The following is a 23,104-nucleotide window of genomic DNA, read 5'->3' as shown; positions in this document are numbered from 1 at the left end:
CAACTAGTCAGACAGCGACATTCTACACTGAACCATATTATATTAGGATCACTTTTTGTCAAAAAATAAACAATAGATAAAAGAATGATTCTGAGCATTACTTTATGTCCCCTGGATTGTTTTCAAGGTGTTAACTTTGGAGAGAAGCAGATAGAATGTAACCCATTATTCTGGTCTGAATCGATACACAATGGCTTTGACACATCTCCGTCCATTTCCTCTGGTGTGTTTAGCCAACAGTCAATGAGACTCCTGTCCACTACTCAGAAAGAGGCAGAAGATGTTAACCGGCTGACCTCTGATCATATGGAGAGAGCGACAAATAGATACTCGTGTCTGTTGTGAGAAAGCCCTGGTCTGAGGAAGGGGTTGCTGCAGCTCATCCTGCTCACCCTTGTTTACGTATGACCTATTACCCAAGACTGAATTTACCTCCTTCCTTCATAGCAAGAAAAATGACTGTCTGCTCAGGCCTGTAAGTCTCTGTAAAACTGTGTCAGAGCACAGCCATAAGAACTCGCTCAGTGTCCACAGCTGCCCGGGCCTACAGTGGCTGAGTGGCTGAGAGCAAGTTCATGGCCGACAGCCATGTCTGTGCCGTGTGGCTCTGCAGTGCAGAGCACAGGCGAGCACCTGGGAGAAGACGTTAGCAAACTCACCTGGTCACTGGGCTCAAAGCTCACCTCCTCCTTCACAGTTTTCATGGCGATTAGCTTTGTGTTACTGGCAGGATCTGTCTTACTGTCCAGCCGCTCGAGTTTGGGGGTTATTTCCGGTAAACCAATATCTTTAGTATCATCTTTGTCGAGCAAATAGCGCAGTAGTGCGTTCTCTTTCTTCTTGGGGCTCGCTGGCTCCTGTTTGACAGTCACTTCTGACCCAGGAGCCGTGCCACTGGACTCCTGATTCAGCTCTTTGCCTGTGGCTTCTGCTGTCAGCTTGGCCAAGTCCACAGGGGAGCTGCTGTCCTGTAAGAGTCTGTGCAAAATCTTATGCTTCTCCTTGAGCGAGGTGCCATGCGTGGACCCAGGCCCTGGCAAGCTGCCTGTGGAGTCCTTGTTTGTGTCCGACAAAGAGCTGGGCAAGGGTGAAGGCTCCATCTGGTCGGACTTGGTGGTGAGCAGCTGTAGGAGTTTGGTTTGCCCTTTGCTCTCATGCAGCCGGCTGTGTCCCTCAGCCCTGTCCCCGCTGGCCGCCTGGGGCATGCTGGAATCATTGGGCCTCTTCTGCTCTTCAGGATGGCAGCTGGCCTCTGCTTGTCCAGTTGTACCTTCTGATGGCTCCCCATAAAGTCCAAAACAGTCTTTGGAGTCCAAGCTTCCCATCTTGCTGAGTGGGGGAGGATTCATGTTAACTGGGGAGTTTTGCGAATTGCCCATTTTTAGGTCCGGTGAAGCCAACGATGGCCCTAACGAGACCCCGTGGCCCTCGCTGAGGGCTTGCAGTGCATTGAGGGAACTGTTGGTGTAACTATGGCTATTTCCTGTGCTGCTGCAAACTCCCGCTGGGGAGTGCAAGCTTCCTGCAGGGGAAAACTGACTGGGTGGGACGCGAGGACTGCCAGCCACGCCGGGGCTCATGCGATGCCGTGGGGAGAGCACAGAGCTGGGTTGCCCTGGGTTCAGGCCGGGGCTGCTTTGTGAGGGACTGTTCATTTTGAGTGCATAGTTACTACCCTGAGGAGTGGTTGCTTGCATGCCTGATACATGGTTCATGCCCCCAGAACCACCAAACCTGCCCATAGGCATGCTCATCTGTTCCCTTGGGCCATTCATGGGAAAGTTCATATTGCTACCGAGGGCCACATCCTGACCTGGGTTCCCACTGCACATGGCCTGACGGGCGGGGCTGCTAGAGCTCATTGGACTCAATGGCTTCCCCATTGCTTGTCCAGTCAGATCCGGATTCATTACACACACATTCTGCTCTCTGTACAATGAGGAGAGAAACATATGTAAGATGAAAGGAGAAATACAAAGTGACCTGTTATTAATTTAAAAGTGGCAGGATCTCTTCTTTACAAAAGCAGACTACATCTAAGAGGATGAAAACACCTGTGCTTCTGGGCTACGCTGACCACGTACGGCTCTGGACTACCGATGCTTTTCATGCGACACTTCGAGATGTCTGTGGTTTTTCTCAAGTGTGTGTGTGTGAGTGTGTGTGAGTGAGTGTATGTGTGAGTGTGTGAGTATGTGAGTGTGAGAGAGTGTGTGTGAGTGTGTATGTGAGTGTGTGTGAGTGTGTGAGTGAATGTGTGTGAGTGAGTATGAGTGAGTGTGTGTGAGTGTGTGAGTGTGTGTGTGTGAGTGTGTGTGTGTCTGTGTGTGTGTGTAGGTGAAATTAGATTACTTCCGGACTGAAATTTCAGTAAGTAAAGAGGACACTAGGATGATTTCAATTATGACTCTCCCGGATGCCCAACTGAGAGCTCGTGCAGCCTTAAAAACCAATCCACACAAGTACTACTTGATTCAGCCAGTTGGCCAGGCTCAGCTCCCAGCAGTGGGCACATCTGGAGGCAGAGGTTCTGACAGGTGTCACCTGGTTCACGTGAACAGTTCCTTAGTGGGAACGCCGTGCCCTAACTGTTAGAGAGACAGTCAGTTCCAGATGCGGAAAAGTTACTCTGACTGCCTTTAGCTATACCAACTTGCCTCACAGATTCCATAGCTTCCTAGCCATCCCCTCAATCCCTGCAGGCCCGAGGAGAGAAGGTGGCTATGGCAGGGTTCTGGGGTGACACAGTTTGTGATTTTAACTGGCCACCATTCCAGGAAAATTCGAACCCATTTCCCTAATTGACGCTTACAAGCAGGTCTCCCAGGACCCAGGGCTTTTGCTTCAGTCTTGGTGACTACTTCTGAGTTACCAAACATGTTCAGTGATTGTCAGACATCAGCTTCAGTGGGGGTGGGTGGGTGAAATCCGCTGCCTCATAATCACTTTCAAACAGTTTCAGTTTGAGGTCAGACTTATTATTACTTGGCAACCAGGCCTGCCTGATTTTTTATTCCTGTACTAGAAAGCAAAATAATTGAGAAATCCAATAAGCTGGACTCTTTACGCAGAGCTTCTGTAGATATCTCTTGGCAGCACCTCGGAAAGTTTCCCTCAGCATATAAACAACACTTATAAGATTTGAAATTCAATCACTTTCCCAAATGAGTATCTGAAACGATACGCTCTATGGCATTTACTTTAAAAACCAACATTCGTGTTTTTCTCTTTTACTATAGAAAACCATTCAACTTAAAGTCTAATGGGAAGAATTGAACCCAAGAACAAAAATCCAAACTAGTCTAAGAATATCCACTTGAGAGATTAAGCATGCAGGATCAGAGTCTCAGCACTGGCTTTAACACTCCTGCTCTCACCGCACTGCTTGCTGGGGACTTCGCTGGGAACTGTGACAGGCAGGGGCAGCCAAGCCCGTGCCTTCTCTTTCTACTTGTTTGTCTGAGACAGAGTCTCTCTGTGCCGCCCTGGCCGTCTTGGAGCTCACTGAGTAGATCAGGCTGGCTTAGGGCTCTCAGAGATGCGCCTGCCTCTGCCTGAGTACCGGGACTAACGGTGCGCGCCACCACCTCCAGCCTGACGCTGTGTTCTTGAGGTTAAAGGTGAAGTGCGGAGAGCAGCCGGACTACGCTGGCACAGTGCAGCAGTTTCTGGCCGACGGTTTTAACAGCGGTCTCGGGTGGGAAACCTGATTACCTGTGAAGCATGTGTAGCGATATCACAAGCTGAGGCTCATTCGTAGTCTGGGAACGGATGAGTTTGCTCTTCGTTTGTGCAGCAACGAGAGTGCCGTCGGACAAGGAAAAACGATAGATCTGACTGAACGCCAAGCCTTGTCTCAGAACTGCAGGCAAAAGAACAAAAAAAAAAAAACAAAAAACAACAACAAAAAAACCAAAAAAAAAAAAAAAAAAAAAAAAAAAAAAAAGGGAAACAAGGCATGATTAGAAAAGAAAGAAGAAAAATCAGCAAAGTGGAACCAAGTGTCAGGAAAGTGTGACAAGGCACAACAGTGATTAAACTTCACTGGTTTTCCTACCAGCACATTAGAAAGTCACAGGTCATAAAACATCCATTTAAAGAGCAGTTACTTTTCAAAATACCAAACGGTGCATTAGATTTCTTTTTTAAAATGACATTATTGTTATGTTATCATCTTGAAATCTCAAACTGTCCTTTATTTCTAAAGATTTGTTTTTATTTTTAATTTTAGACTTATTTTTATTTTACGTGTATGTCTATTTTGTCCCACTATATGTAAGTAGAGCTGGGGTTACAGGATGCTGTAAACCATCCATTCTGTAGGAGCTGGGAACTGAACCTGGGTCATCAAGAGCAGCTGGTACTCGTAACCTCTCCCTGGGATATCCCTTTAGCACCCGAACACTCTCTTAAGTCAAATTATTATTATGGGGCAAAGAGAGTGAAAACAGTTTATCAGGTCAAAATAAGCCTTTCCATAATTTCTTAATAGTATTAGAAAACACCATAAAAGCAACAGAGCCCGGAACCCTGCACTACAGTATGTGTAAGCACAGTCTGCCCTTGCTTTCTCTATAGTGTAACTATGAGGGCGGGGTTAAGCCCCTGTACTGTCTGAGTGTCATCCTCAGGGACCTCCATCACTGCACACTGCTTTCTTAGGCTTTGCCTCCCTCGGTGTAGTGAGTGTTTCTTTCTGTGCTTCGGACAACAGGAAGTAAAAGCGAAAGCATAGTCTGTCAGAAGAAAGCGCTAAACACAACTGAAACCCAAGCACAGACTCAAGCCAGTGCCATTGCTTTAGCATTTCATAAAGGCCAGAAATACAAAGTAAATCATCTGGCTTAATGTAGCTTCTCTTAAAACAACTGAGATTTATAGAACTGTATTTCATAACAAGCATTTCATATAAAAAGATTTCTTCAATTCAGGAAAAAGTGGTAAAACTCAGTTGCTTCTTGAATAATTTTAAGAAAAGTATGTTTCTAACATCATTGTTGTACAAATTTGGTGGGTTGAACTGCTTGCCCCATGGTGAACATGCAAATTCACCAGCCAGAGAATTACAGGTAGAGGAGGAGACTGAATTCTTCGTAAAGGTCCACTCTGTGTTTGTCAAACAGCCCCTCCACAACCTCATGTGGACAGGATCTTGGGACAGGGCTGTCTGCTGTCATCTGCTGCCTGCAGTGACTCTCAAGTGGCTGTTCTGGGAATGAGGTACCGTCCTGTGTGTGCTGTGCTTTGCACCGTAAGCATGTGTCTAGCGGTGGCAGGAACACTGCTGTGTAAAGGACCATTTTCAGTGGCTTATGATCTCTCAAGACTTTCCATTTGTTCTGCATACTATGTAGCAAGTGTGAGCACAACCCATGCTCCCCAACTCAAAGAAAACCTTCTAGCACATTTCCACCAGATGCAGTGGAACTCTCTAGTATTATACACTTCTTTTGAAAATTACTAGTTACAGTCACTTCTGTGGGGGGATGCATGAGTGTGTACATGTGGTGTGTGTGCACCTAGAGAGCCCTAGCAACCCTGGCCTCATCCTTCACAGTGCCCTGGGCTTTGCAGTCCTTGTTTGGTACATCTACGTGCATTCCTTTCAGTGAGTCCTGCGCTAGAACACATGTCTGTGTACGTGGAAGCAGGCAGCTGGTTACTGAATGCAGGGCATTCAGGACCCAGGGGCACCGAACGTTTGCTAAGGGCATTTCTGCTTCTATTCCAAGCTGTTATCTAGTGAAACGCCAGGTTAAATATTGATTTCTATCAAATGTACCACCTGTATTTGCCTGTATTCTAGCAGTAAAAACAACACTGGAGGGTACAAATGTCTGATCATTTGCTTAATTTTACAGAAATTGGGGTGGAAAAGATGCAGGTGTGGGGAGCAAACAGGTGAGCCAGAGCGTGTCTGCTACGTCTGTGCCTTTTCAGGAAGGATTTCCCAAGCACAAAGTTCCGATGGACACAGCTCACTACTTAAAAAGACAAGGTCATAGATGCACACTAAACAGACGACAAACTACAGCTCCATTTGCCACAGATTAGTTACAGGCTCTCTTCTGCAGAGGCAGACAATTGTCCACGCTAAGACCGAGAGGCCTTCTCTGCCGGGAGTCTGTCGTGCTGCAGGCGGAGTGCATGCCGACCAGGACCTTGTCCCACTTGACGCTGGTTAAGTACACAGGGGAGGGCTGGGTGTCTCTGGGGTGCTGGTGTGTGTGGGATGAGATGACACAGGAGGACAGGCATGCGAAGGCAGTGAGCATTTGCAACTGAAAGACGGCTGGAGTGTTGAGTTTGCTTCAGCTGTTCTTTCAGTCTATGACCCAGAGAGGGCCTGTTGCCTCTCCAGGCCTTCTGGAAATTTCTGGAATCTGCTGTTCGCACCATGAAGGAGAGCTTGGCATTTACTGGCTCTTGCTTCCTTCCAGACTGCTCTTATGAACTGTTCCTTAGGTCACACCCTGGTTATCTTGGCATGTATCCAGAAGTGTGGGGACTAGGAAAAAATGACGTCTTTCCCCATCTTTGTGATAGCAACACCTCTTGCTTTATTTCCTCAAGTAGCTTATTGGTCCGGGGAGCACCAGGACATAGAACTTCTGTGAGGCGAGCTTTGGGTATCTCTTCCTCAGTGAACGTCCCCACAGGAAGCAACTGTATAAAGGTCACGTGAAGGAGTATGCAGAGAGGCCTACCTTCATGGTGATGCCTCTTGGCGTATGAGAGAGACTCCCCTTCATGCTGTGTGTGGAACTTCTGAATACATCTTCTTACCAGATCCTCCCAGCCCGGTTTCATGGCAGCTCTCATGGTGCTAGTGTCCAGAGAAGTGATCTTGCCTGGGATTTAACAGCAGATGCTACAATTACAACACTGATTTCCCCAAGAAACAACTAACATTCAGGACACACAGACTCACTCACAGTCATGACTCTGTAGAAACTGACCTCACATACAGTGGCACAGCACGCAGGTGACCTCTACCTTCCTGTGTCCTTTCTATTTTACACATCCAACTGTCTCTGTTACCTCTGAATGAGGATTGGTTTCAGACATGTGCTACCCTCAATATTGTAAATCATTTCTAATTAATATTATATTCTACACAGAACAATGATACTTGAAAAACTGAACCGTTCTGTTCTGGGGTTGGACTGCAGAAATGGAAAGTCTGCTGTTTGGAGCTGGCAGCCCAATACATCTCCAAGAAGGAACACAGTGAAGAAAGTCCCCCAGTTTGTGGGCCCACTACACCCCAGCAGTTCAAGGCCACCACTGGCAGCCTCGCCCGCCGCCTCTCTCAACACTGCGGTCCTCTGGAGACAGTTCCTGTATTCAGGCACCTATGCATTTTCAAGTTTGTCTTCTCTGACAGGAATTTACCTTGGAGGTCCTGGCGGGTGGTAAAGCTCTCTGATGAGGGAAGGGCTGGCCTTTCCTTCATGGGGACTCTTCGTGCCACACAAATCAAGCAGGACTGCAAATCTTAAATAAATAAGACAATTGTTTGTCATATTTGGAGTGATCAAAACAACTCAATATCTATGAGAGTATGGCCTGGTAAATCAAGGAGGATCGCCACGGTGCTCAGTCCTCACTGGCTTCACTCTCACTTCAGCTCTGGTGGAGGCAGCTGTTAGGATGAGCAGACGCTGAGAGTAACAGCACATGAGTGACTGACTGGAACCACCTCCCCAGTGATGCAGAGAATGGGGTCCATCTTTGTTAGGTCACTGAGTGTAAAGGCAAACCCAATTCATAACAAAACAAAGCAAAATGCTAGGCTTGAAATCAGACAGAGTTGGGAAGCAGTTTCTTCCCGGCTTCAGGATTCCACCTAACAAACTGTGTGGGTACACGAGGAGGGCGAGATGAGGCGAGCCAAGGACACACACACTCTACCGGCCTGGTAGATGCACCAGACTTACTGCGGACAGCTCAGCATGTTGACACGGCCAGTGTAAATGTTTAACCTGGTGCCCGCTTCAACATTTTACAACTTTATTTATTTGTATAGACATCTGCCTGCATGTTCGTCTGTGAATGACTGACATGCTGGTGCCTGTTGAGGCCAGAGCCAGAGAGGTTGAACTGGACTTACAGATGGTTGTGAGCTACCATGTGGGTGCTGGGACCTGAACAAGGGTCCTGTGGCAGCAGCCAGTGCTCTCAACTGCCGAGCCATCTCCCTAGCCTGCTTTCATTGTTTTCTGTATGGGGCTCACTTCTGGAGCACAGGGACACGTCTTATACAAACGCATAGCATGCAGCACATCTTATGGCTCTTTCAAGCTAAAAGAAAAAGGCGATGAAAGGAAGGGCAGCCGCAGGATGAAACAGGCTCCTCACACCACCTCACACGGCAGGGTCCTCACACCACCTCACACCACGGGCTTTCGATCATTCACCTGTAAACTTGGGAAGCTTTCTTTCTTCCTCTTTTTGGGAGGGGAGAAGATCTGAAATAATAGCTGGTGTTCAGGTTAAAATGCAATTATCATGGGAAGTGGGGTACGTGGCTCAGTGGTTGAGCTCTTCCTACCCTGTGTCGGGCCATGAGCATTTAGCTATATTTCATATTTTAGCTACAATGAAAGGAAGAAGAAAAGGAGAAGCCCTTGCTTTTGCTACATTTTATAAGCATACAGGTTTTCTTTGGGGCGGGGGTGTTGCTATGCCCTCTGCCTCACCTGCAACTCACCTGTAGAGCAGGCTGCTCTCAAACTTACAGTGACCCCCATCTCTGTCCCTTGCTGGGATCACTAAAGTGGTACCCACCACCTTAAATGCACCTGATTCCACGTGCGTGCCAGGTTTAGAGGTGTGCACAACCACACTGTCTTGGAATCCAATTTTGTTAACTGGTTAATTTACAGACACTCTACTACGTCTTAGCTGGGCATCGCACTTGCTGTGTGTGGCCAAGGGTGGCCTTGACTTTTCTGACTCACCAGGCTGTATATCCCTAGTCCAGGATTGGAGGGGTACATCACAATGACTGACTTTATGCAGTTTGGGGCATTTGGACGCTCTAGGCAAGCACTTTACCAACCGGGCTCTATCTCAACCAGAATCCACATTTTCTTCTCCAGTGCAGAACAGTGAGTCAGCACGGCTGTGTCTTCCCTGCTTGTGGAATATCATGGATGAGTCTGCAGTGTTTGCTCTCTCTTGTTGAGGGAACAGAACTAATCTGTCTGGAGTCACACCAAAGTAAAGGCTCATTTTGAAATACCATATCTCTATAATAGCTCCTTGGAATGCCTTTCTGGTAAGATTTAAAGAAGCATGTACACATTCTAACTAAGCAGTACTATGCTAGTATTCGGGGGCTTCTACAGTATCAGCCACAGTCATAAGTCCTGTGCGTATGTGCACACACGCTGAGAACGGAACGCAGGGTGTACATATCAGGTAAGCACTCCACCCCAGAGTAACACACTGCCCATTCTGAACCAGATTCTGATGCTCACAGTAGAAATTTGACTTAATACACTGAAACACGGAGAAGTGACAGAATTTGTCCAGAGCCAAAGAAATGGCTGAATTGGGGGCCTGACTATCCGCTAGGATATCTCCTTGCATTGCTAGTCAAAAGCTCTTTCCATCTGTAACTCCCACACTGCTCTCTCCGCCAACACCTTGTACTACAGAGACACTCAGTGAGTAGAAGGCAGAGGATGGTATGACCTCAGCAACTCAGGGGAGCAACACAGCAGCTTCTCTGTCTGAAAGCTCACCTCTGCTCCTGTCCTCTCTCTGTTATATCACACTGCGGTCTGTTACTCCCTGGAAGTCTACAGAACAACGCTGCTCAGACCCACATTCCTTTCTTTCTGGGGCTGTGGCATAGACCGACATCAGGCACTCAAAGCAACCCAGGATCCACTAAGCTGCCATTGTCAGAAGTGCAGAAATGCCACAGTCACCAGAACTCATGTTATTTACATAAGAACTTAACTGAAATCAACCCTGGTACAGTTTCAAAGACCTGCACCATGTCACTTACCCCAGCACAGAACATTTCAAATTGAGAACAGTTCAGAGGCAGGACACTGCTTAGCATGTGAGAGTTCAACCCCCAATGTTGTAGAGAGAGAAGAAAAACAAAACAAACAAACCAACAAAAAAAAATGGAACCCAACATAGTAAAGATGGGAAGGAATCAGGAAGGGCTTCCTGCTCTTCTCTGTGAGCGCCTGCCCGTGTGTGATCACAGTGTTTAATCAGCAAGCCAGCCACGCACAGGAGGAAGGCACAGACTCATGAGCTTTCCCAGGGTCGTCCTACCTTCGCCCTCCTCTTTGATAGACTTTGGCTGAGACACAGCAAAGCACTGCATCGTCTCGTATTTCTGATGTGCTTCCTGGTTATCATGGCCTTCCTCTTCTGAATCTGGCAAAGGCTTCACCAGCATCCGACAGTTGAAGGTATGGCTGTTCCGCCTGGGAGGTTCTCCGGTCCAGGATCCCCCATTCACTGTGAGGCAAGAAAGACCTGAGATTACAAGGAAGCGACAGGTTCTAGGGCTGCTGCCTTATTAAAAGGGTGTAGGGAAAGCACAGGACTTTACACCTCAGGAACCTGGGATTTTCAGGACATCTTCTATCCTCCAGAGCCTCTACCCTGACTGCTTCTACTCAAGGTCACGCCCTGACTGCATATTACTAAAATACTGCATACTCTATTTTTGGGTTTCTATCTTTGGTTTCTTAGAACTATATTCAAAACTTTGTGAATGGCACTGACTGTGACAAATGCCGATGTTTTTCAGAGGACTTGGATGTCAGGAGTTAGCAGCATGAGAGCAACCTCAACTTATTACCCAAACCTCACTGAGCAGCCCACTCCGCCCAGCTGACTGGACTGTTCACACTTCACCCTTCATAGCACACAGACATCTGTCCCTGCTGCCTCCGCTGAGCCTGGTCCTTCGGGGATACAGCGTAGCATGGCAGGGTGCTCGCTCTGGGAGACACTCCAGCGTCTCAGATACAGATTGCTGTCAGACTTTTCCAAGAAACAGAGAGTGTTCTCCTAAGGAGACTGCTTCTGAACCACCCGGTTACAGCCTACAGCCCACAGCCCATCTTAATTTTTCATGCAGACTTCCTCAGTGGGACTGAAAATTGTAGAAGACAAAGTGCTGACAGACTTCCTGTTTTAGTGTCAAAATTAAAAATTGTATATATTAAGAAACAGTTGTGAGGGACTGAGAGTCGAGGGGACCCTGAGATTGGGATGTAAAAGGAATAAATGAATAGTGAAGAGAAAGAAAGAGTTGCTTAACGAAGGGAAATGCACTGCTGTCTTCTGAAACACAGTAGAGAAAACGACAAAAGAAAGAATGACTAATTTGGGTTACTAAAGAGTGTTAATTGATCACGTGCAGAGAAAGGTACAGCTGTCTGAAGTGTCCCAAGTAGAACGGCCTTAACTCTCATTCTGGAGTAGGAAAGCAAGCACTGGACAGAGGTGCCACAGTGGACCCAGGCCAAGGCCTCACAGGCTGCAGGGAAAGCCCAGCCACAGAGCAGCCACAGAGCAGCTAGCCCAGGTTACCTGGCTGCCCAACGCTGCTCTAGCTCCCCGGGGAGGCAGTTACCTTTAGACTATTAGCACTTGGGAAGTCTCTACAGAGCTATCCAGGAAGAAAGGACAAGACTAAGAAGTAAACTAAACTAAACCAAAGAAAAGGCGCCTGTGAGGCCAGGCGGAGGGCTCTTTAGACAAAGAAGTGACAAGCACAAGTCCTCTGAGGAACAGAAAATGACTGAAGAGATCAGAAAATTAGTTACTTCAACTATGAAATCCATTCTTCCACATTTACCAGACCAAAACAGAAGAATTCCACACAAATATTCACACATTCTGGAGGAATGCTATATTCACAGAAAACAAAGGGCTTCATCCTCAGGAGCAAAACTAGCCGTAAGGGTAACTAAGAGGATCTTCCCCATTCACTGGCTAACTACAGGACCAGTAGTTTCCAAACACACGTCACTTCAGGACGGATCTTACTAAGCACCTCAATACGTACTCCATTTTGTCTGAGAAGCCATTCCTAACAGTGAGAACACTCAGGAGCCACTAAGAGGGACAGCCATCCCCTAAGGTAGGCCCTGCTGCAAGGCACACACTGCTATGGCACTTCTGAACAGAATCCACCAAAGAAGTGGCAGTCAGGAGAGAGGTCTGGAAACTTGGAGGGATGGATGGATGGATGGATGGATGGATGGATGGACATGAAGGGCCAAGGAGGCTGTGCCTGCAGTGACACCTGCAGAGCTGCTCAGGGGACGAACATGAACCAGTCTGTGAAGTCCCTATACCCATGGGCTGTGCCACCATGCCGGCCGCTGTCTGTTTTCAGAATGCCCCATACACATGTCACATTCTGTTTATACACAGAACTCAAGGGAGTCAAATCCCAAACATGTCACAGCCCACTCTTTGGATTGATTGCAGTAAGCAGAATGGATGGTCAAGTTGGTGCGCAGGTTTTAAAACAGGTTGCAACCTGTTTTAAAAAGCCCTCCTGCCACTGGTTGCGGGGACCTTCCATTTGCGTCCTTCTCCAGTTGACGCAGAATCAACAGTGCAGTCAGGACCAGCACTGGCAGACTGTCATGTGTCTGGCGGGAATCCGTGGGGAGCAGTGGGGAGCAGTGGAACCGCTGACATTTACCCATGGACTTTGGCAGCAGGTTCTTGACAAATTCCGTGTGGTCCCCGACATGCAGGATGCTGTAAACGCTCTTGTTCATCAGTTCTTCCTGGTTATACCGCAGATACTGCGTCACGTTCTCGGACACGAACACCACATTGCCTTCTAGGTTCACGACGAAGAAGAACCCATCAAGGGCCTAAGGACAAAGACCAACCAACCCTATTAGACAGGGTGCAACATACAGACATGCAGCTGTCATGAGGGGAACCAGTTCTTTAGGGGAAAGAGATCTCCATGCCCTTCAGAAACAGCACATGTTCCCTTGGGAAACAAAAACGATGCCATTCTAGTCAGAATGGAAGAGAGGCTAGATTAGGGTCTGTTGCTAAAGCCAAAAAAGAAATATGAAGTCTGTAATCTGCCAGGAGATAATTGTTGCTAAATACCAGAGGGGGGTGGGGGAGTCGCACAGGGTAAGTGCGGGAGTTGGGGCGTCATCCCACACACTGCCACTGCTTGGTATGGGATATACTAAGAGAAGAAGAGGCCAGTGCTAACCTTCCCCTCAGTTCAAAAATTAATTTTCCCAACTTTAAAGGTGGCCAGGATTTAAGGAAATCACAGATGGTCTCAGACCGGTCTTCACTTTCTGGTGTGCAGGGACGGACCTGGGCAGGCTCTCTGGCGTGGTGGGTGAATGGGGACAGGGCATGGGCTGAGGGTGTCACCAGACTAAGAAGTGGTGGCTAAGAGAACTCAGTGCTGGTCACCTGTCTCCTGTAACAGGCTCACCATCTAAAACGTTTCTGGAAGGGAAGATAAATGACAGCTGTGGGTGTATTCACTCCCACACATTAGAGGGCAGTCCGTGTCCCTCTAATGTCCTCTTTTCCAGGTTACAGAGGGAGTCAGGGTTTACAGACAGGAAACACTCACACAGTCTGCAGTGCAGCCGCTACTGGCTCCAGGGAACCAGAAGCCCAACCTCTCAGTCTGCCCTGGCAACTGGCAAGCTCCACACCTAGACACTTCTCTCCTACAGCTGATGCTTGCCCGGAACAGGTCAGAGTACCGCTTCACAGACTAAGAAGAGCGGGACACATGCTAAAGCTTAAATTCCCAGTCAGCTGTGCCATTTAGGCTCTTCAGGTATCTACTGCATTTGTGACGTGACAGGAACATGCCCAGCCCCACGCAGTGGGCATGGATGGCCCGAAGGCTTGGTCCACTCAAGGCTCTTTATATAAGAGGCTTCTGCTTTGTCAGTTGTTTTGGAATAATATATTCCATCTTTAATTGTATTTCCAGCAATCTAAAACTGATCCTAGGGTAAGAATGAGAAATTGTTTAAAGAAAAAGTAAACGGGGTATGGTGGCACACAGCTATCTTAATACTCGGGCTAAGGTAGAAGAACAGCTGGGAGTTCAAGGCCAGTCTGGGCTAGGGGTCAAGGACCCATCATGTAACAACAGCAGCAACAGCAACAACAACAGCAGCAGCAGCAGCAGCAGCAACAACAACAACAACAACAAAAACAGCAACAACAACAACGAAGACCCAAGCCAAACCAAACACAAACCACTGCTTGGCTTTAGACTTTCTGTAACCTTTCTGTCACACTCAGGACAAAGCAAGACTACAGAGACATCCGTGCCACACACACAGGTGGCACACAGCGGCCTGCACTGGCAGAGGCACAGCAATAGCACGTGCACGGACACATCTGTCCCTTCTCACTTCCTGTTACCGCGGGGCAGCCAGCAGAGTGCTTAGGCTTTCAACCCTGCTCTACTGTGCTGGCTTTGAACGAGCACACGGCTTCTTACAGCACGGTAGGTACCCGGGTAAGAAGGCTCATTTGTGGCCTAATAAAATTGAAAGATGAGAGTGGCTCGTCTTATAAAACTGTTTGTGTTTTTAAGGCTCAGTGTGATATGCTCTGATGAAAAGAGCTGACGTTTGCTTCTGTTGCCTAGCAACTGCTATGCCATGATGCAAGCATGAGTGTGCATGTAAGCCTAGAACATCTCTCCAAGGTTTAAATGGAACCTTTCCCTGTTTAAGGTTTCCATTTAAGCCATAAGCCACTGGATTCAGGCACTTCCTCTCTGGTACATGTATTTAGTACTACATTCTATGCTGGCTTCTTCCATTCTCAGAAGATTATTTTCAGACAAACAGTAAAAATTTTGGTTTGATTTTATGAAATCAGGGACACTGCCATCCAGTAATGCAGTTTCTATAATTAATGGACTTGTTGCAAGGGCTAAGCCACAGCCTGTCTTGCTCTAAGCATCTCTTTTTTTTTTTTTTTTGGTTCTTTTTTTTCGGAGCTGGGGACCGAACCCAGGGCCTTGCTCTTCCTAGGCAAGTGTTCTACCACTGAGCTAAATCCCCAACCCCTAAGCATCTCTTTTTAGAAGCCTCAAAGTCTTTCTTGGGGTTTCAGTGTTACTCTCTACTGCCTAGGTATAATGAATCAACAGTTATATGGAAAAATTCCGATTAAATCTCTGCTTACAATTCAGAAATTTTTCCAGAGAAAGCTGTCCCTTCTTTTTATGTAATTCTAAACAGTCACCTGGTCACAGCTTCTTTACTGTTTCTAAGAAGTTTGTGGGAAGTGCTGCTCAGTGGCTGTGATGAGTATGGAAAAGCTGACCCAGGGGCCAACCCAGGTCATTCAAAGCCTCTCCACTGACAGGTCCAGCCCCAGGGAATGACTTTCGTTATTTTTAAATGCAAAGACAGGCTGGGGTGAGCATTACTCTCCTATCTCCAGATCCCAATTATACAGTAGATTCCCGCAGAATTAGGTTTTCTAAAAACAAAACCTTCTTTATGAGAAAAGAGACTAAAAGGCCAAGAGAGTACTGTCAAGCTTGGATTTAAAACTCTTAGTCGTGAAGGCCACGCGGCCGCTCACGCGCAGAGCGCATTTGGCAGGGCAGAGCACCATGAGGACTGAGGTAATTTACGTCTCAGGCAGCTCTCTCTTATTCACTGCTACTTCTTCTCTCATCTTAAAAACCCACACCCTGAATTTTAATTTTGAAAGGGGAACAGAAAAGCACTTTGTGTTTAGTACTCATTAAGAAAAACGAGGAACATTTTATGAGACTGAGACAGTAGCTGCCCTAAGCTCTTAGAGCAGTTACTCTGTTATACTTTTAAAACGTTCCTTCTTCCTATGTCTACCTTCATTTTTATGAGAAAAATATATTAGTTGGAATTAACAGCCCTAAAAAGCATAAAACTCTTTGGTTCTCACATTTGAAACTGTCGATACAGGCACACATGGACCCTGAACCCCAGGAACAGGACCCCACAGTCTAATAGGCGTCTGAGCTCAGCTATAGAAATGAGTACTCAACTGACAGAGCCTGAGCTCATGCTCGCATCTAACTGAACTCTGTGTGGTTGCACACACATAGAATGTCGCTGGAGGCAAGAACTCACAGACAGACATATCCACCTGAGCGTGGATTCTCCTTAAATTATATATACCTGAGCATAAATGTATCACACAAACACTAAAACATTCATGATATGAAACCGTGGGGGTGTGGTACCTCAAGCATCATAGGCCCCAGTGCGTCCTTGTCGATGACGCCCTGCCCCGTGGACGACACATCTGACTTCTGCACTTCATCGATGTTGGCAGCGGCTGCTTTCTCTGCAACAAACACAAGAGCAAATGAAATAGGGGTATCTCAAGGGCACACCAAGACCAGAATCTCCAGTGGGGTCAGATGTGCCCGTAACTGAATTAAAGTGCACGTAGCTGCTCCTGGAGGACAGGAACGGCTGGACAGAGGAGCGAGATGGTACCGTTCATCCCCAGAATGTGTGCATCAGATCTCCTTTCAGGCTTTGGAGAAAATGAGTTTAGAGGTTTCATACTGTCCCCGGCAGACATTTAAAAATAAAGATTGTGAAACCAAATATCCACATCCATGACATTCCACTCAAGATTCTCCGAACTAGGGTAAAGGGGCTGGAGGTCCTACTGCTGAGTCCAGGGGCATGGTCAGGACACATCTGTACACTTCAGGGAGAGACAACAGGGGCCTTCACCTAACTTGTCATCAAGAAGCCATGACTGAGGGAGGACGGGGAAGCAGCCCCACCAGGCCCTCACAGGATGTCAATGGTGAGCTCTGATTTTGTGCAGCACAGCTGAACAGCTCCAGGACCACCGCCCAGGGCTGAAGATGTGCCCTCAGCACCAGAGCAGTTGTAAAACAGCTTACAGGAGAAAAGATGCACGGCTCTCAATACATCTGTAAGGAGTTCCTTCAAGGACGGCAAAGTAAGTTTATAGTGTAACATACACAGCCACAACCTGTTAGAAAACAACACAAAAGCAATGTGCCAATTACTTGTAAACTGAATAAATTACACCCTTGTTTACACTGCATGTTTTCATTATAATTAAATGCAAGAAAATTAAAAATTCAAACCAAACTGTAACTCAATTTTGTATTCACATTCAACTTGCTTTTCCCTGACCATAGTAACTGTTTCTTTTCTTTCTTTCTTTTTTTTTGTAAGAACAATTTTATGCAGTATTTAAAAAATCTGTTAAATCCTAATTTATGGAACCTAAAAATAATTAGGGAATTATGTAGATCCTCCAAATCTTGCTAGTCCCGATGGAAAGTCTTCATGATGCATTTTTGCCAGTAGAGAAAGAAGACAGTGTCAGAACAAGGCAAACAAAGGCCTTAGTTTTAGTGACTGCGGCCTGTGTATCATGGTTCTGTCAATGACAAATACATATGTAAAACTTTAGAAACTACAAGTTCGAGGACATGAAGGCTCAGTGGGTAAGGGCACTTGCTCTTAGGCCTGATGAGGAGTTTGATATTGGGACTCTCATGATATTAGGAAAGAACCTATTCTCACCAAGCTGTCTTCTGATCTCTACCCTTCCTCATGGGAGCACACACAATATACAAAACACAACACCCAAGGTTGTTCAGACAACAATTGCTATCAGCACAATGTTTACACTCTGTGTGTTCTTCAGAGAGCTGATCAACTACACACCATGCAGGCTTCTTTGGCTTCCTCTACCGTCTTACCTGTGGCATTTTTTTTTGCTCTCTTCCCTGATGGTTCCCTAAAAGTTGTCTCTCCACAGGCTTTGTCTCACCCTAGCAGTCCTCAGAGTACAGAAAACACCCCTCTGCTCCAATCATAGGACAGAGGACTGGCCGTTACTTACTGTATAGGACCCCCTTCTCCCCAGTAAATCCTAAAGGAAGGGACACTGGTTTTAGCCAGCATCCTCACAAGACCTGTGCCACTACACCCCTTACCCATTTCTCTGGGGATGACTGCAGAGCTGATCTTTGCCCCATAGTGCTGTCCTCCCAGTGCTGTGGCACCCAGACGCAGACAGACTCCTACGCCTGTCACTGTTTACAAGGGTGCCTGCATGCTTGGCAGTAAGCTTCCGCGCGCCATTAATTCTAAAGCTCAAAATGCATGCACTTCATGTGGTTTGTTTCAAGGCCCTCCCTGTGCGTTCATTCTTACTTTCCCTCTTCAGCATGGAGGAGCAAGTGCTGACAACTCTTGCTTAGATTGAGCACACTGTGGCCTTCGCTGTCCCCCACCCCCACTGTTTGTGGGGTGTGTTCTCCTTACATTCTCCAGCAGCAGGATTCTCTGCCAGAAGGATGCAGGAGAGATGTCCTCCCAAGGTCTCTGTAGGGAACTGTAGGGAACATGGGCACAGACTGGAAAGGCCTGCTTATGTCAGTCTGCTATATGGACAGAGCAGTGGTTCTCAAAGTTCCAAATGCTGTGAGCTTATAAACAGTTCCACATGTTGTGGTGACCCCACTCTAGAATTATTTTCACTGATACTTCATAATTGTAATTTTCCTACTGTTAGGAACTGTAATGTAAATATTTGTGTTTTCTGCTGGTCTTAGGTGACCCCAGTGTGAGAACCACGGTTCCAGAGGATGTCTGCATGCTCTTGCCTTCTTGGTCCATAAAACAGAACACTGTCCCAAAAGGGTGCTGCCACACTGAAGACTGTCCCCAGTAAGTCAGAACAGGACTAAACACATCTGTATTTTCAATGGCCAGCACTGTAGGTCAGAAATGTCACTAAGTACAGATGTCCCTGGCCAGGCAGAGTGAGAGTAAATTAATAGAAGGTTGGTGTGACTGGAAGCTATTCTCCCCAGTGCTCCACTAACCCTTCAGGGTGCAGCTCCTAGAGTGGAGGGAGAGGAGAGGGGTGGGGTTAAGGACCACGGCTCAGGGCTTCTAGAGAATGGCTACACAGAGAGACAGTTGTGTGAACATGGTAAATTACTGTGCCTCTGGCCTTCTCTCTCAGCTCATTCCTCCACTGCTAAATCTCCATCTTGTGTCAAAGAAACTAGTCCTCAAGTATGTTACCATGTGTGTTAGGTACTTTTCTCGTTGTTGAACAAAAATTGCTTGACAGGCAGCAAAGTTCACTCTAGCTAATGATTTGAGGCTCCGCCCACACGGCGGGAAGGCACTGTGAGGACTGCTGTAGTCTGAGGGCAAAGCCTGAGGCAGCTGGCCATCAGACTCCTCCCCCAATTTTTAAAATTACCTGCTAGAAAACCTAAGGCTATTGTCAGAGGAGACTGATCACAGGGAAGGAGTGACTTCCTCCTTTTCTTTCTGTGGAGTACTACTGCTACTCTAAGGTTCAAATAAATACATCTTAGTGACGTGTTATAGCTTTCTGTTACAACAATCCAGCAATCACTAGACTTTATGAGACATATATCTTTCTGAGGAAGTAAATTCACCTATTAATGGTTTTTGTAATGCACACAACTTTCCTTATATGACAACTCAATCAGGCAAGTGTCCCTAACACAAACTTCATGCCTGGGTGTTGTAATGTTGCAGCAACATGCTCAGACAGACGATTCTCCACCCTCAGGAAAAGACAGACACTAAGAACCAAGAGCGAATGAGCACAGAAGTTTGTTTTTAGAAAGTCACCAGTCAGATACAACATGGAACGAGGGCTAGGAGGGGACTCAGCTCTCAGAACATTTGTGTGGGGGAGACTTTTGGAAAACTCGAATAAAAACATCACCCCGAAAAACTTTATAGTAAGAAAAAAATGTGCCGTTTTCCCCTTAGAATATTCACCCGGTAAATCTTTAAAAGGAAAAAAGCAGCAGGTGACTGTGGTATCAGCCCACATAAGTTAGTGGAACGTATCCTGCAGGCCTGAGTGGGTGAGAGGTTGCAGTGTCAAGATCATCCTTATTGGTCAAGAGCTCACACGTGCCATTTAACAGAAGGGCTGGGCAGGGATGGACGTGCTCCACGTATGCTGAGGTAGGTTAGGTTAGAGTCTAGGGGATGTACACGTGGATGGGTGGCCTTCAAACCAATATCCCTCTTTCCTGTTCTGTTCTGTTTTGTTTTTGTTTATTGAGACATAGTTTCTCTGTGTGACCTTGGCTGTCCTGGAACTTGCTCTGTAGACCAGGCTGGTCTCAAACCTGCCTCTGCCTCTGAAGTGCTGGGATCAAAGGCATGCACCACGACCACCACCACGACCACCACCAGCACCAGCACCACCACGACCACCACCACCACGACCACCACGACCACCACTACCACCACGACCACCACGACCACCACCACCACCACCACCACGACCAGCACCGCTCTGTGAAAACCAATATTCTTAAGTGTCTCCAAATGACCTAAACTAGAGCTCTAGTAAGTGATGACCAAAAAAATAACCAAAACAATTTTCAAGATGAGACTGAAGCTGTTAGTGGAACATGTGACTTGAAAGAAAACCCGCGTGTGCAGAGTGTGGTAAGGCAAGCTATGCTGAGAGCTTGAGAATTTCCCAATTGCTTTCAGACAACAAAGGCCAACCGTAGAAACCTAGTTTTCAGTCCTATACCCCCTGTTTAGAATGCATTTTCTAGACAATTTGTCACGTGTTCTTCTGCTCTGTGTAGAATTTATGTCTGGGCCACTTCTCCACAGTAAAATAAAAACTAGTCAATGACATGAAGTGACACACAACACAGCTTTACTGAAGCGACTGAAACTGGAATTAGGCTGGCCCTGAACTTACTGTATTGGGTACTTTTCATGAAGTACTTGCACTTCAGTGCTCCGTTCAGCCTTGACCTTAAACCGGAGCGGGAGGGAGGGACAGCAGGGAAAGGAGGCAGGCTGCAGGGGCGGTCTCGGAGACTAGATGTTAACCAGACACACGCTCAATCTCCGCGCAGCGGAGGGCAAGCCGTTTGTATGCAGCATATAAAAATACGCTACGACTCTTAGATATTTACACTTCTGTAAGTGCAGCATGAGTGTACTAAAACATACCATTTAATATTTTTAAATTAGGCAATTTTCCCAGCGGTCACGAACTATATTTAGTTTTCTATATTTTGCATCCATTAACCATAAAAATACACTGTTATAAAAATATCCTTCGATAGAGGCACCAGTGGAAGTCTGGCCCCAGATTCCCCATGATCACAACCTTATGAAATCTCACCATGACATTTAAGTGCCAGAGTACCTCTGTGCTTCACCCTCACAGGGTCCCCCTGTGCCTTGGCCATCACTGCCACTCTCTCTAGATGAAGACCACAACTAGAGAGAGGAAGAGCAAAGGCACAATGCTCTCCTTTTCTTTCTCCTTCACGAAACAGCTATTTAACAGCTCTGTTTTACAGCCCTAAATCCTGGCAGGACAGCCCCTCCCCACCAACCCTTCCCCCCTGGGCCTTTGGAGCACCCAGGTCCTCCCTCGGGGTGGCTGCTCAGATGGCCCGCCCTCTCCCTGCTCCATTTGCTTGTGCTCCAGAAATCCAATACCAATTAATTAGATTTCCAGTTCCAAAGTGAAGATCCTGTCTCTGCAGGGACTGTGCTAGATGAGTCATACTGCAAACTGGGGGAATCATTAATATTAAATTCCTTATTTTCATAAGTAATTATTATTCATGCTTTCTCTGAGAACAAAAGAAAAGGTGGGGCATTGCTATCTAGAAGTAAAATCGACTCAATACAGGGAGACTTTGGAGCGGACGGATTAAATGACTTTATCATTGCCATGCACAGGGATAAATCTGAAAGTAAAACTCCAGTTTTCTGGTGAGAACAGCAATAAATCAAAAATACAGCCTTGCAAAAAATACCTTATTTTAAAAGAAAACATGAGGTCTTTGGGGATTATGAAGTGCCTTTATAGATTCCTCTGAGGTGTATTTATTGGCCTGTGGTAATGTGCTAATGCCTTTACATTAGTATTGTGTATGTTTATTAGCCAAGTGCATAGAGAATATGAAAGCTTCACCTTTCTGCAAAACACTGCCAGGCCAGAGGCCCCTCCCTTCACAGGGATGGCAGCAGGGCTCCGATGGGCAGGCGCAGGTCTGCTCTACTCCAGCAGAGCAGTGGCAGTCATCAGGCTGATACTACTTTATGCCCGCCCATACAGCACTAGGGTGAGGAGGCATCAACAGAGATGATGCTCTCCGCTGAGCTCGCGCTCTCTCTTGCGCTCTCTCTTGCGCTCTCTCTCTCTCTCTCTCTCTCTCTCATAATCTAAAAAGGCTGTAGAAGCTTATGGATACTAGCTTTAAAAAGATAGAATTCATCAAATAGCACCCAGTCTGTGAAACGTTGTCTGATGATGAATAACCCACAGATATTTACACATACAAAACATCCCCGTATGCTCGAGTGCAGACCCGCCCCTGACAGGAAAGCCCTCAAGTTTCAGTGACTTTCACATTAGGCTAAGCACGAAGAGGACTGCCTTAAAAAAAAAAAAACAAAAAACGGGCTGGAGAGATGGCTCAGCGGTTAAGAGCACCCGACTACTCTTCCAGAGGTCCTGAGTTCAATTCCCAGCAACCACATGGTGGCTCACAACCATCTGTAAAGAGATCTGATGCCCTCTTCTGGTGTGTCTGAAGACAGCTACAGTGTACTTATATATAATAAATGAATAAATCTTTAAAAACAAAACAAAACAAAACCAAACCTGAATCCAAGTTACTCAGAGTAGAACATCAGAATCTTTGGCTAAAATGAACCAGATACAGGTTTTATAATTAATTCCACTGCTTTAAAATGAGTAAAAGCAGCCACTCAGAAACCTATCAACTTTTCAATGGGCTGATGTCAAACACAAGCCTAATCACGCACAGCCAGCTCTAAGACTCTACTGGGGACAGGCGCACTGCTTCCTCGAGGTCTTGCATTCGGTACCTGGCTGCCGTCAGTTACGGGGTTTCTGTGAAAGCCAGCAGCCATACAACCTATACAGACCTGTGAGGGACAAGGAAGTCATGGAAACAGCGACACACGATCAAATGTTACAAGAGAAGATATGCAGCATCTCAGAGGTTCTAGAAGGTAAA

General features: G+C 46.7%; 1 protein-coding gene across 10 annotated transcripts in view; it reads right to left on the bottom strand.

Annotated features, from left to right (window-relative positions):
* Ncoa2 (nuclear receptor coactivator 2) overlaps window positions 1–23,104 on the bottom strand; it is a 234,065-nt gene that overhangs the window by 31,319 nt on the left and 179,642 nt on the right. For all 10 annotated transcript variants that reach the window (XM_006237744.5, XM_039110853.2, NM_031822.2 and 7 more), the window contains 7 exon segments: window positions 16,256–16,359; window positions 12,701–12,878; window positions 10,303–10,491; window positions 7,396–7,497; window positions 6,708–6,851; window positions 3,715–3,862; window positions 660–1,929 (listed from right to left, as the gene is read on the bottom strand). In XM_006237744.5, coding sequence (XP_006237806.1) covers window positions 660–1,929; window positions 3,715–3,862; window positions 6,708–6,851; window positions 7,396–7,497; window positions 10,303–10,491; window positions 12,701–12,878; window positions 16,256–16,359 — 2,135 coding nt within the window.

The sequence above is a fragment of the Rattus norvegicus genome, chromosome 5 (assembly GCF_036323735.1).
Source record: "Rattus norvegicus strain BN/NHsdMcwi chromosome 5, GRCr8, whole genome shotgun sequence".
Taxonomy (NCBI): Eukaryota; Metazoa; Chordata; class Mammalia; order Rodentia; family Muridae; genus Rattus; species Rattus norvegicus.
The sequence above is the reverse complement of the archived record's forward strand: the minus strand, read 5'-3'. Positions and strand labels throughout refer to the sequence as shown.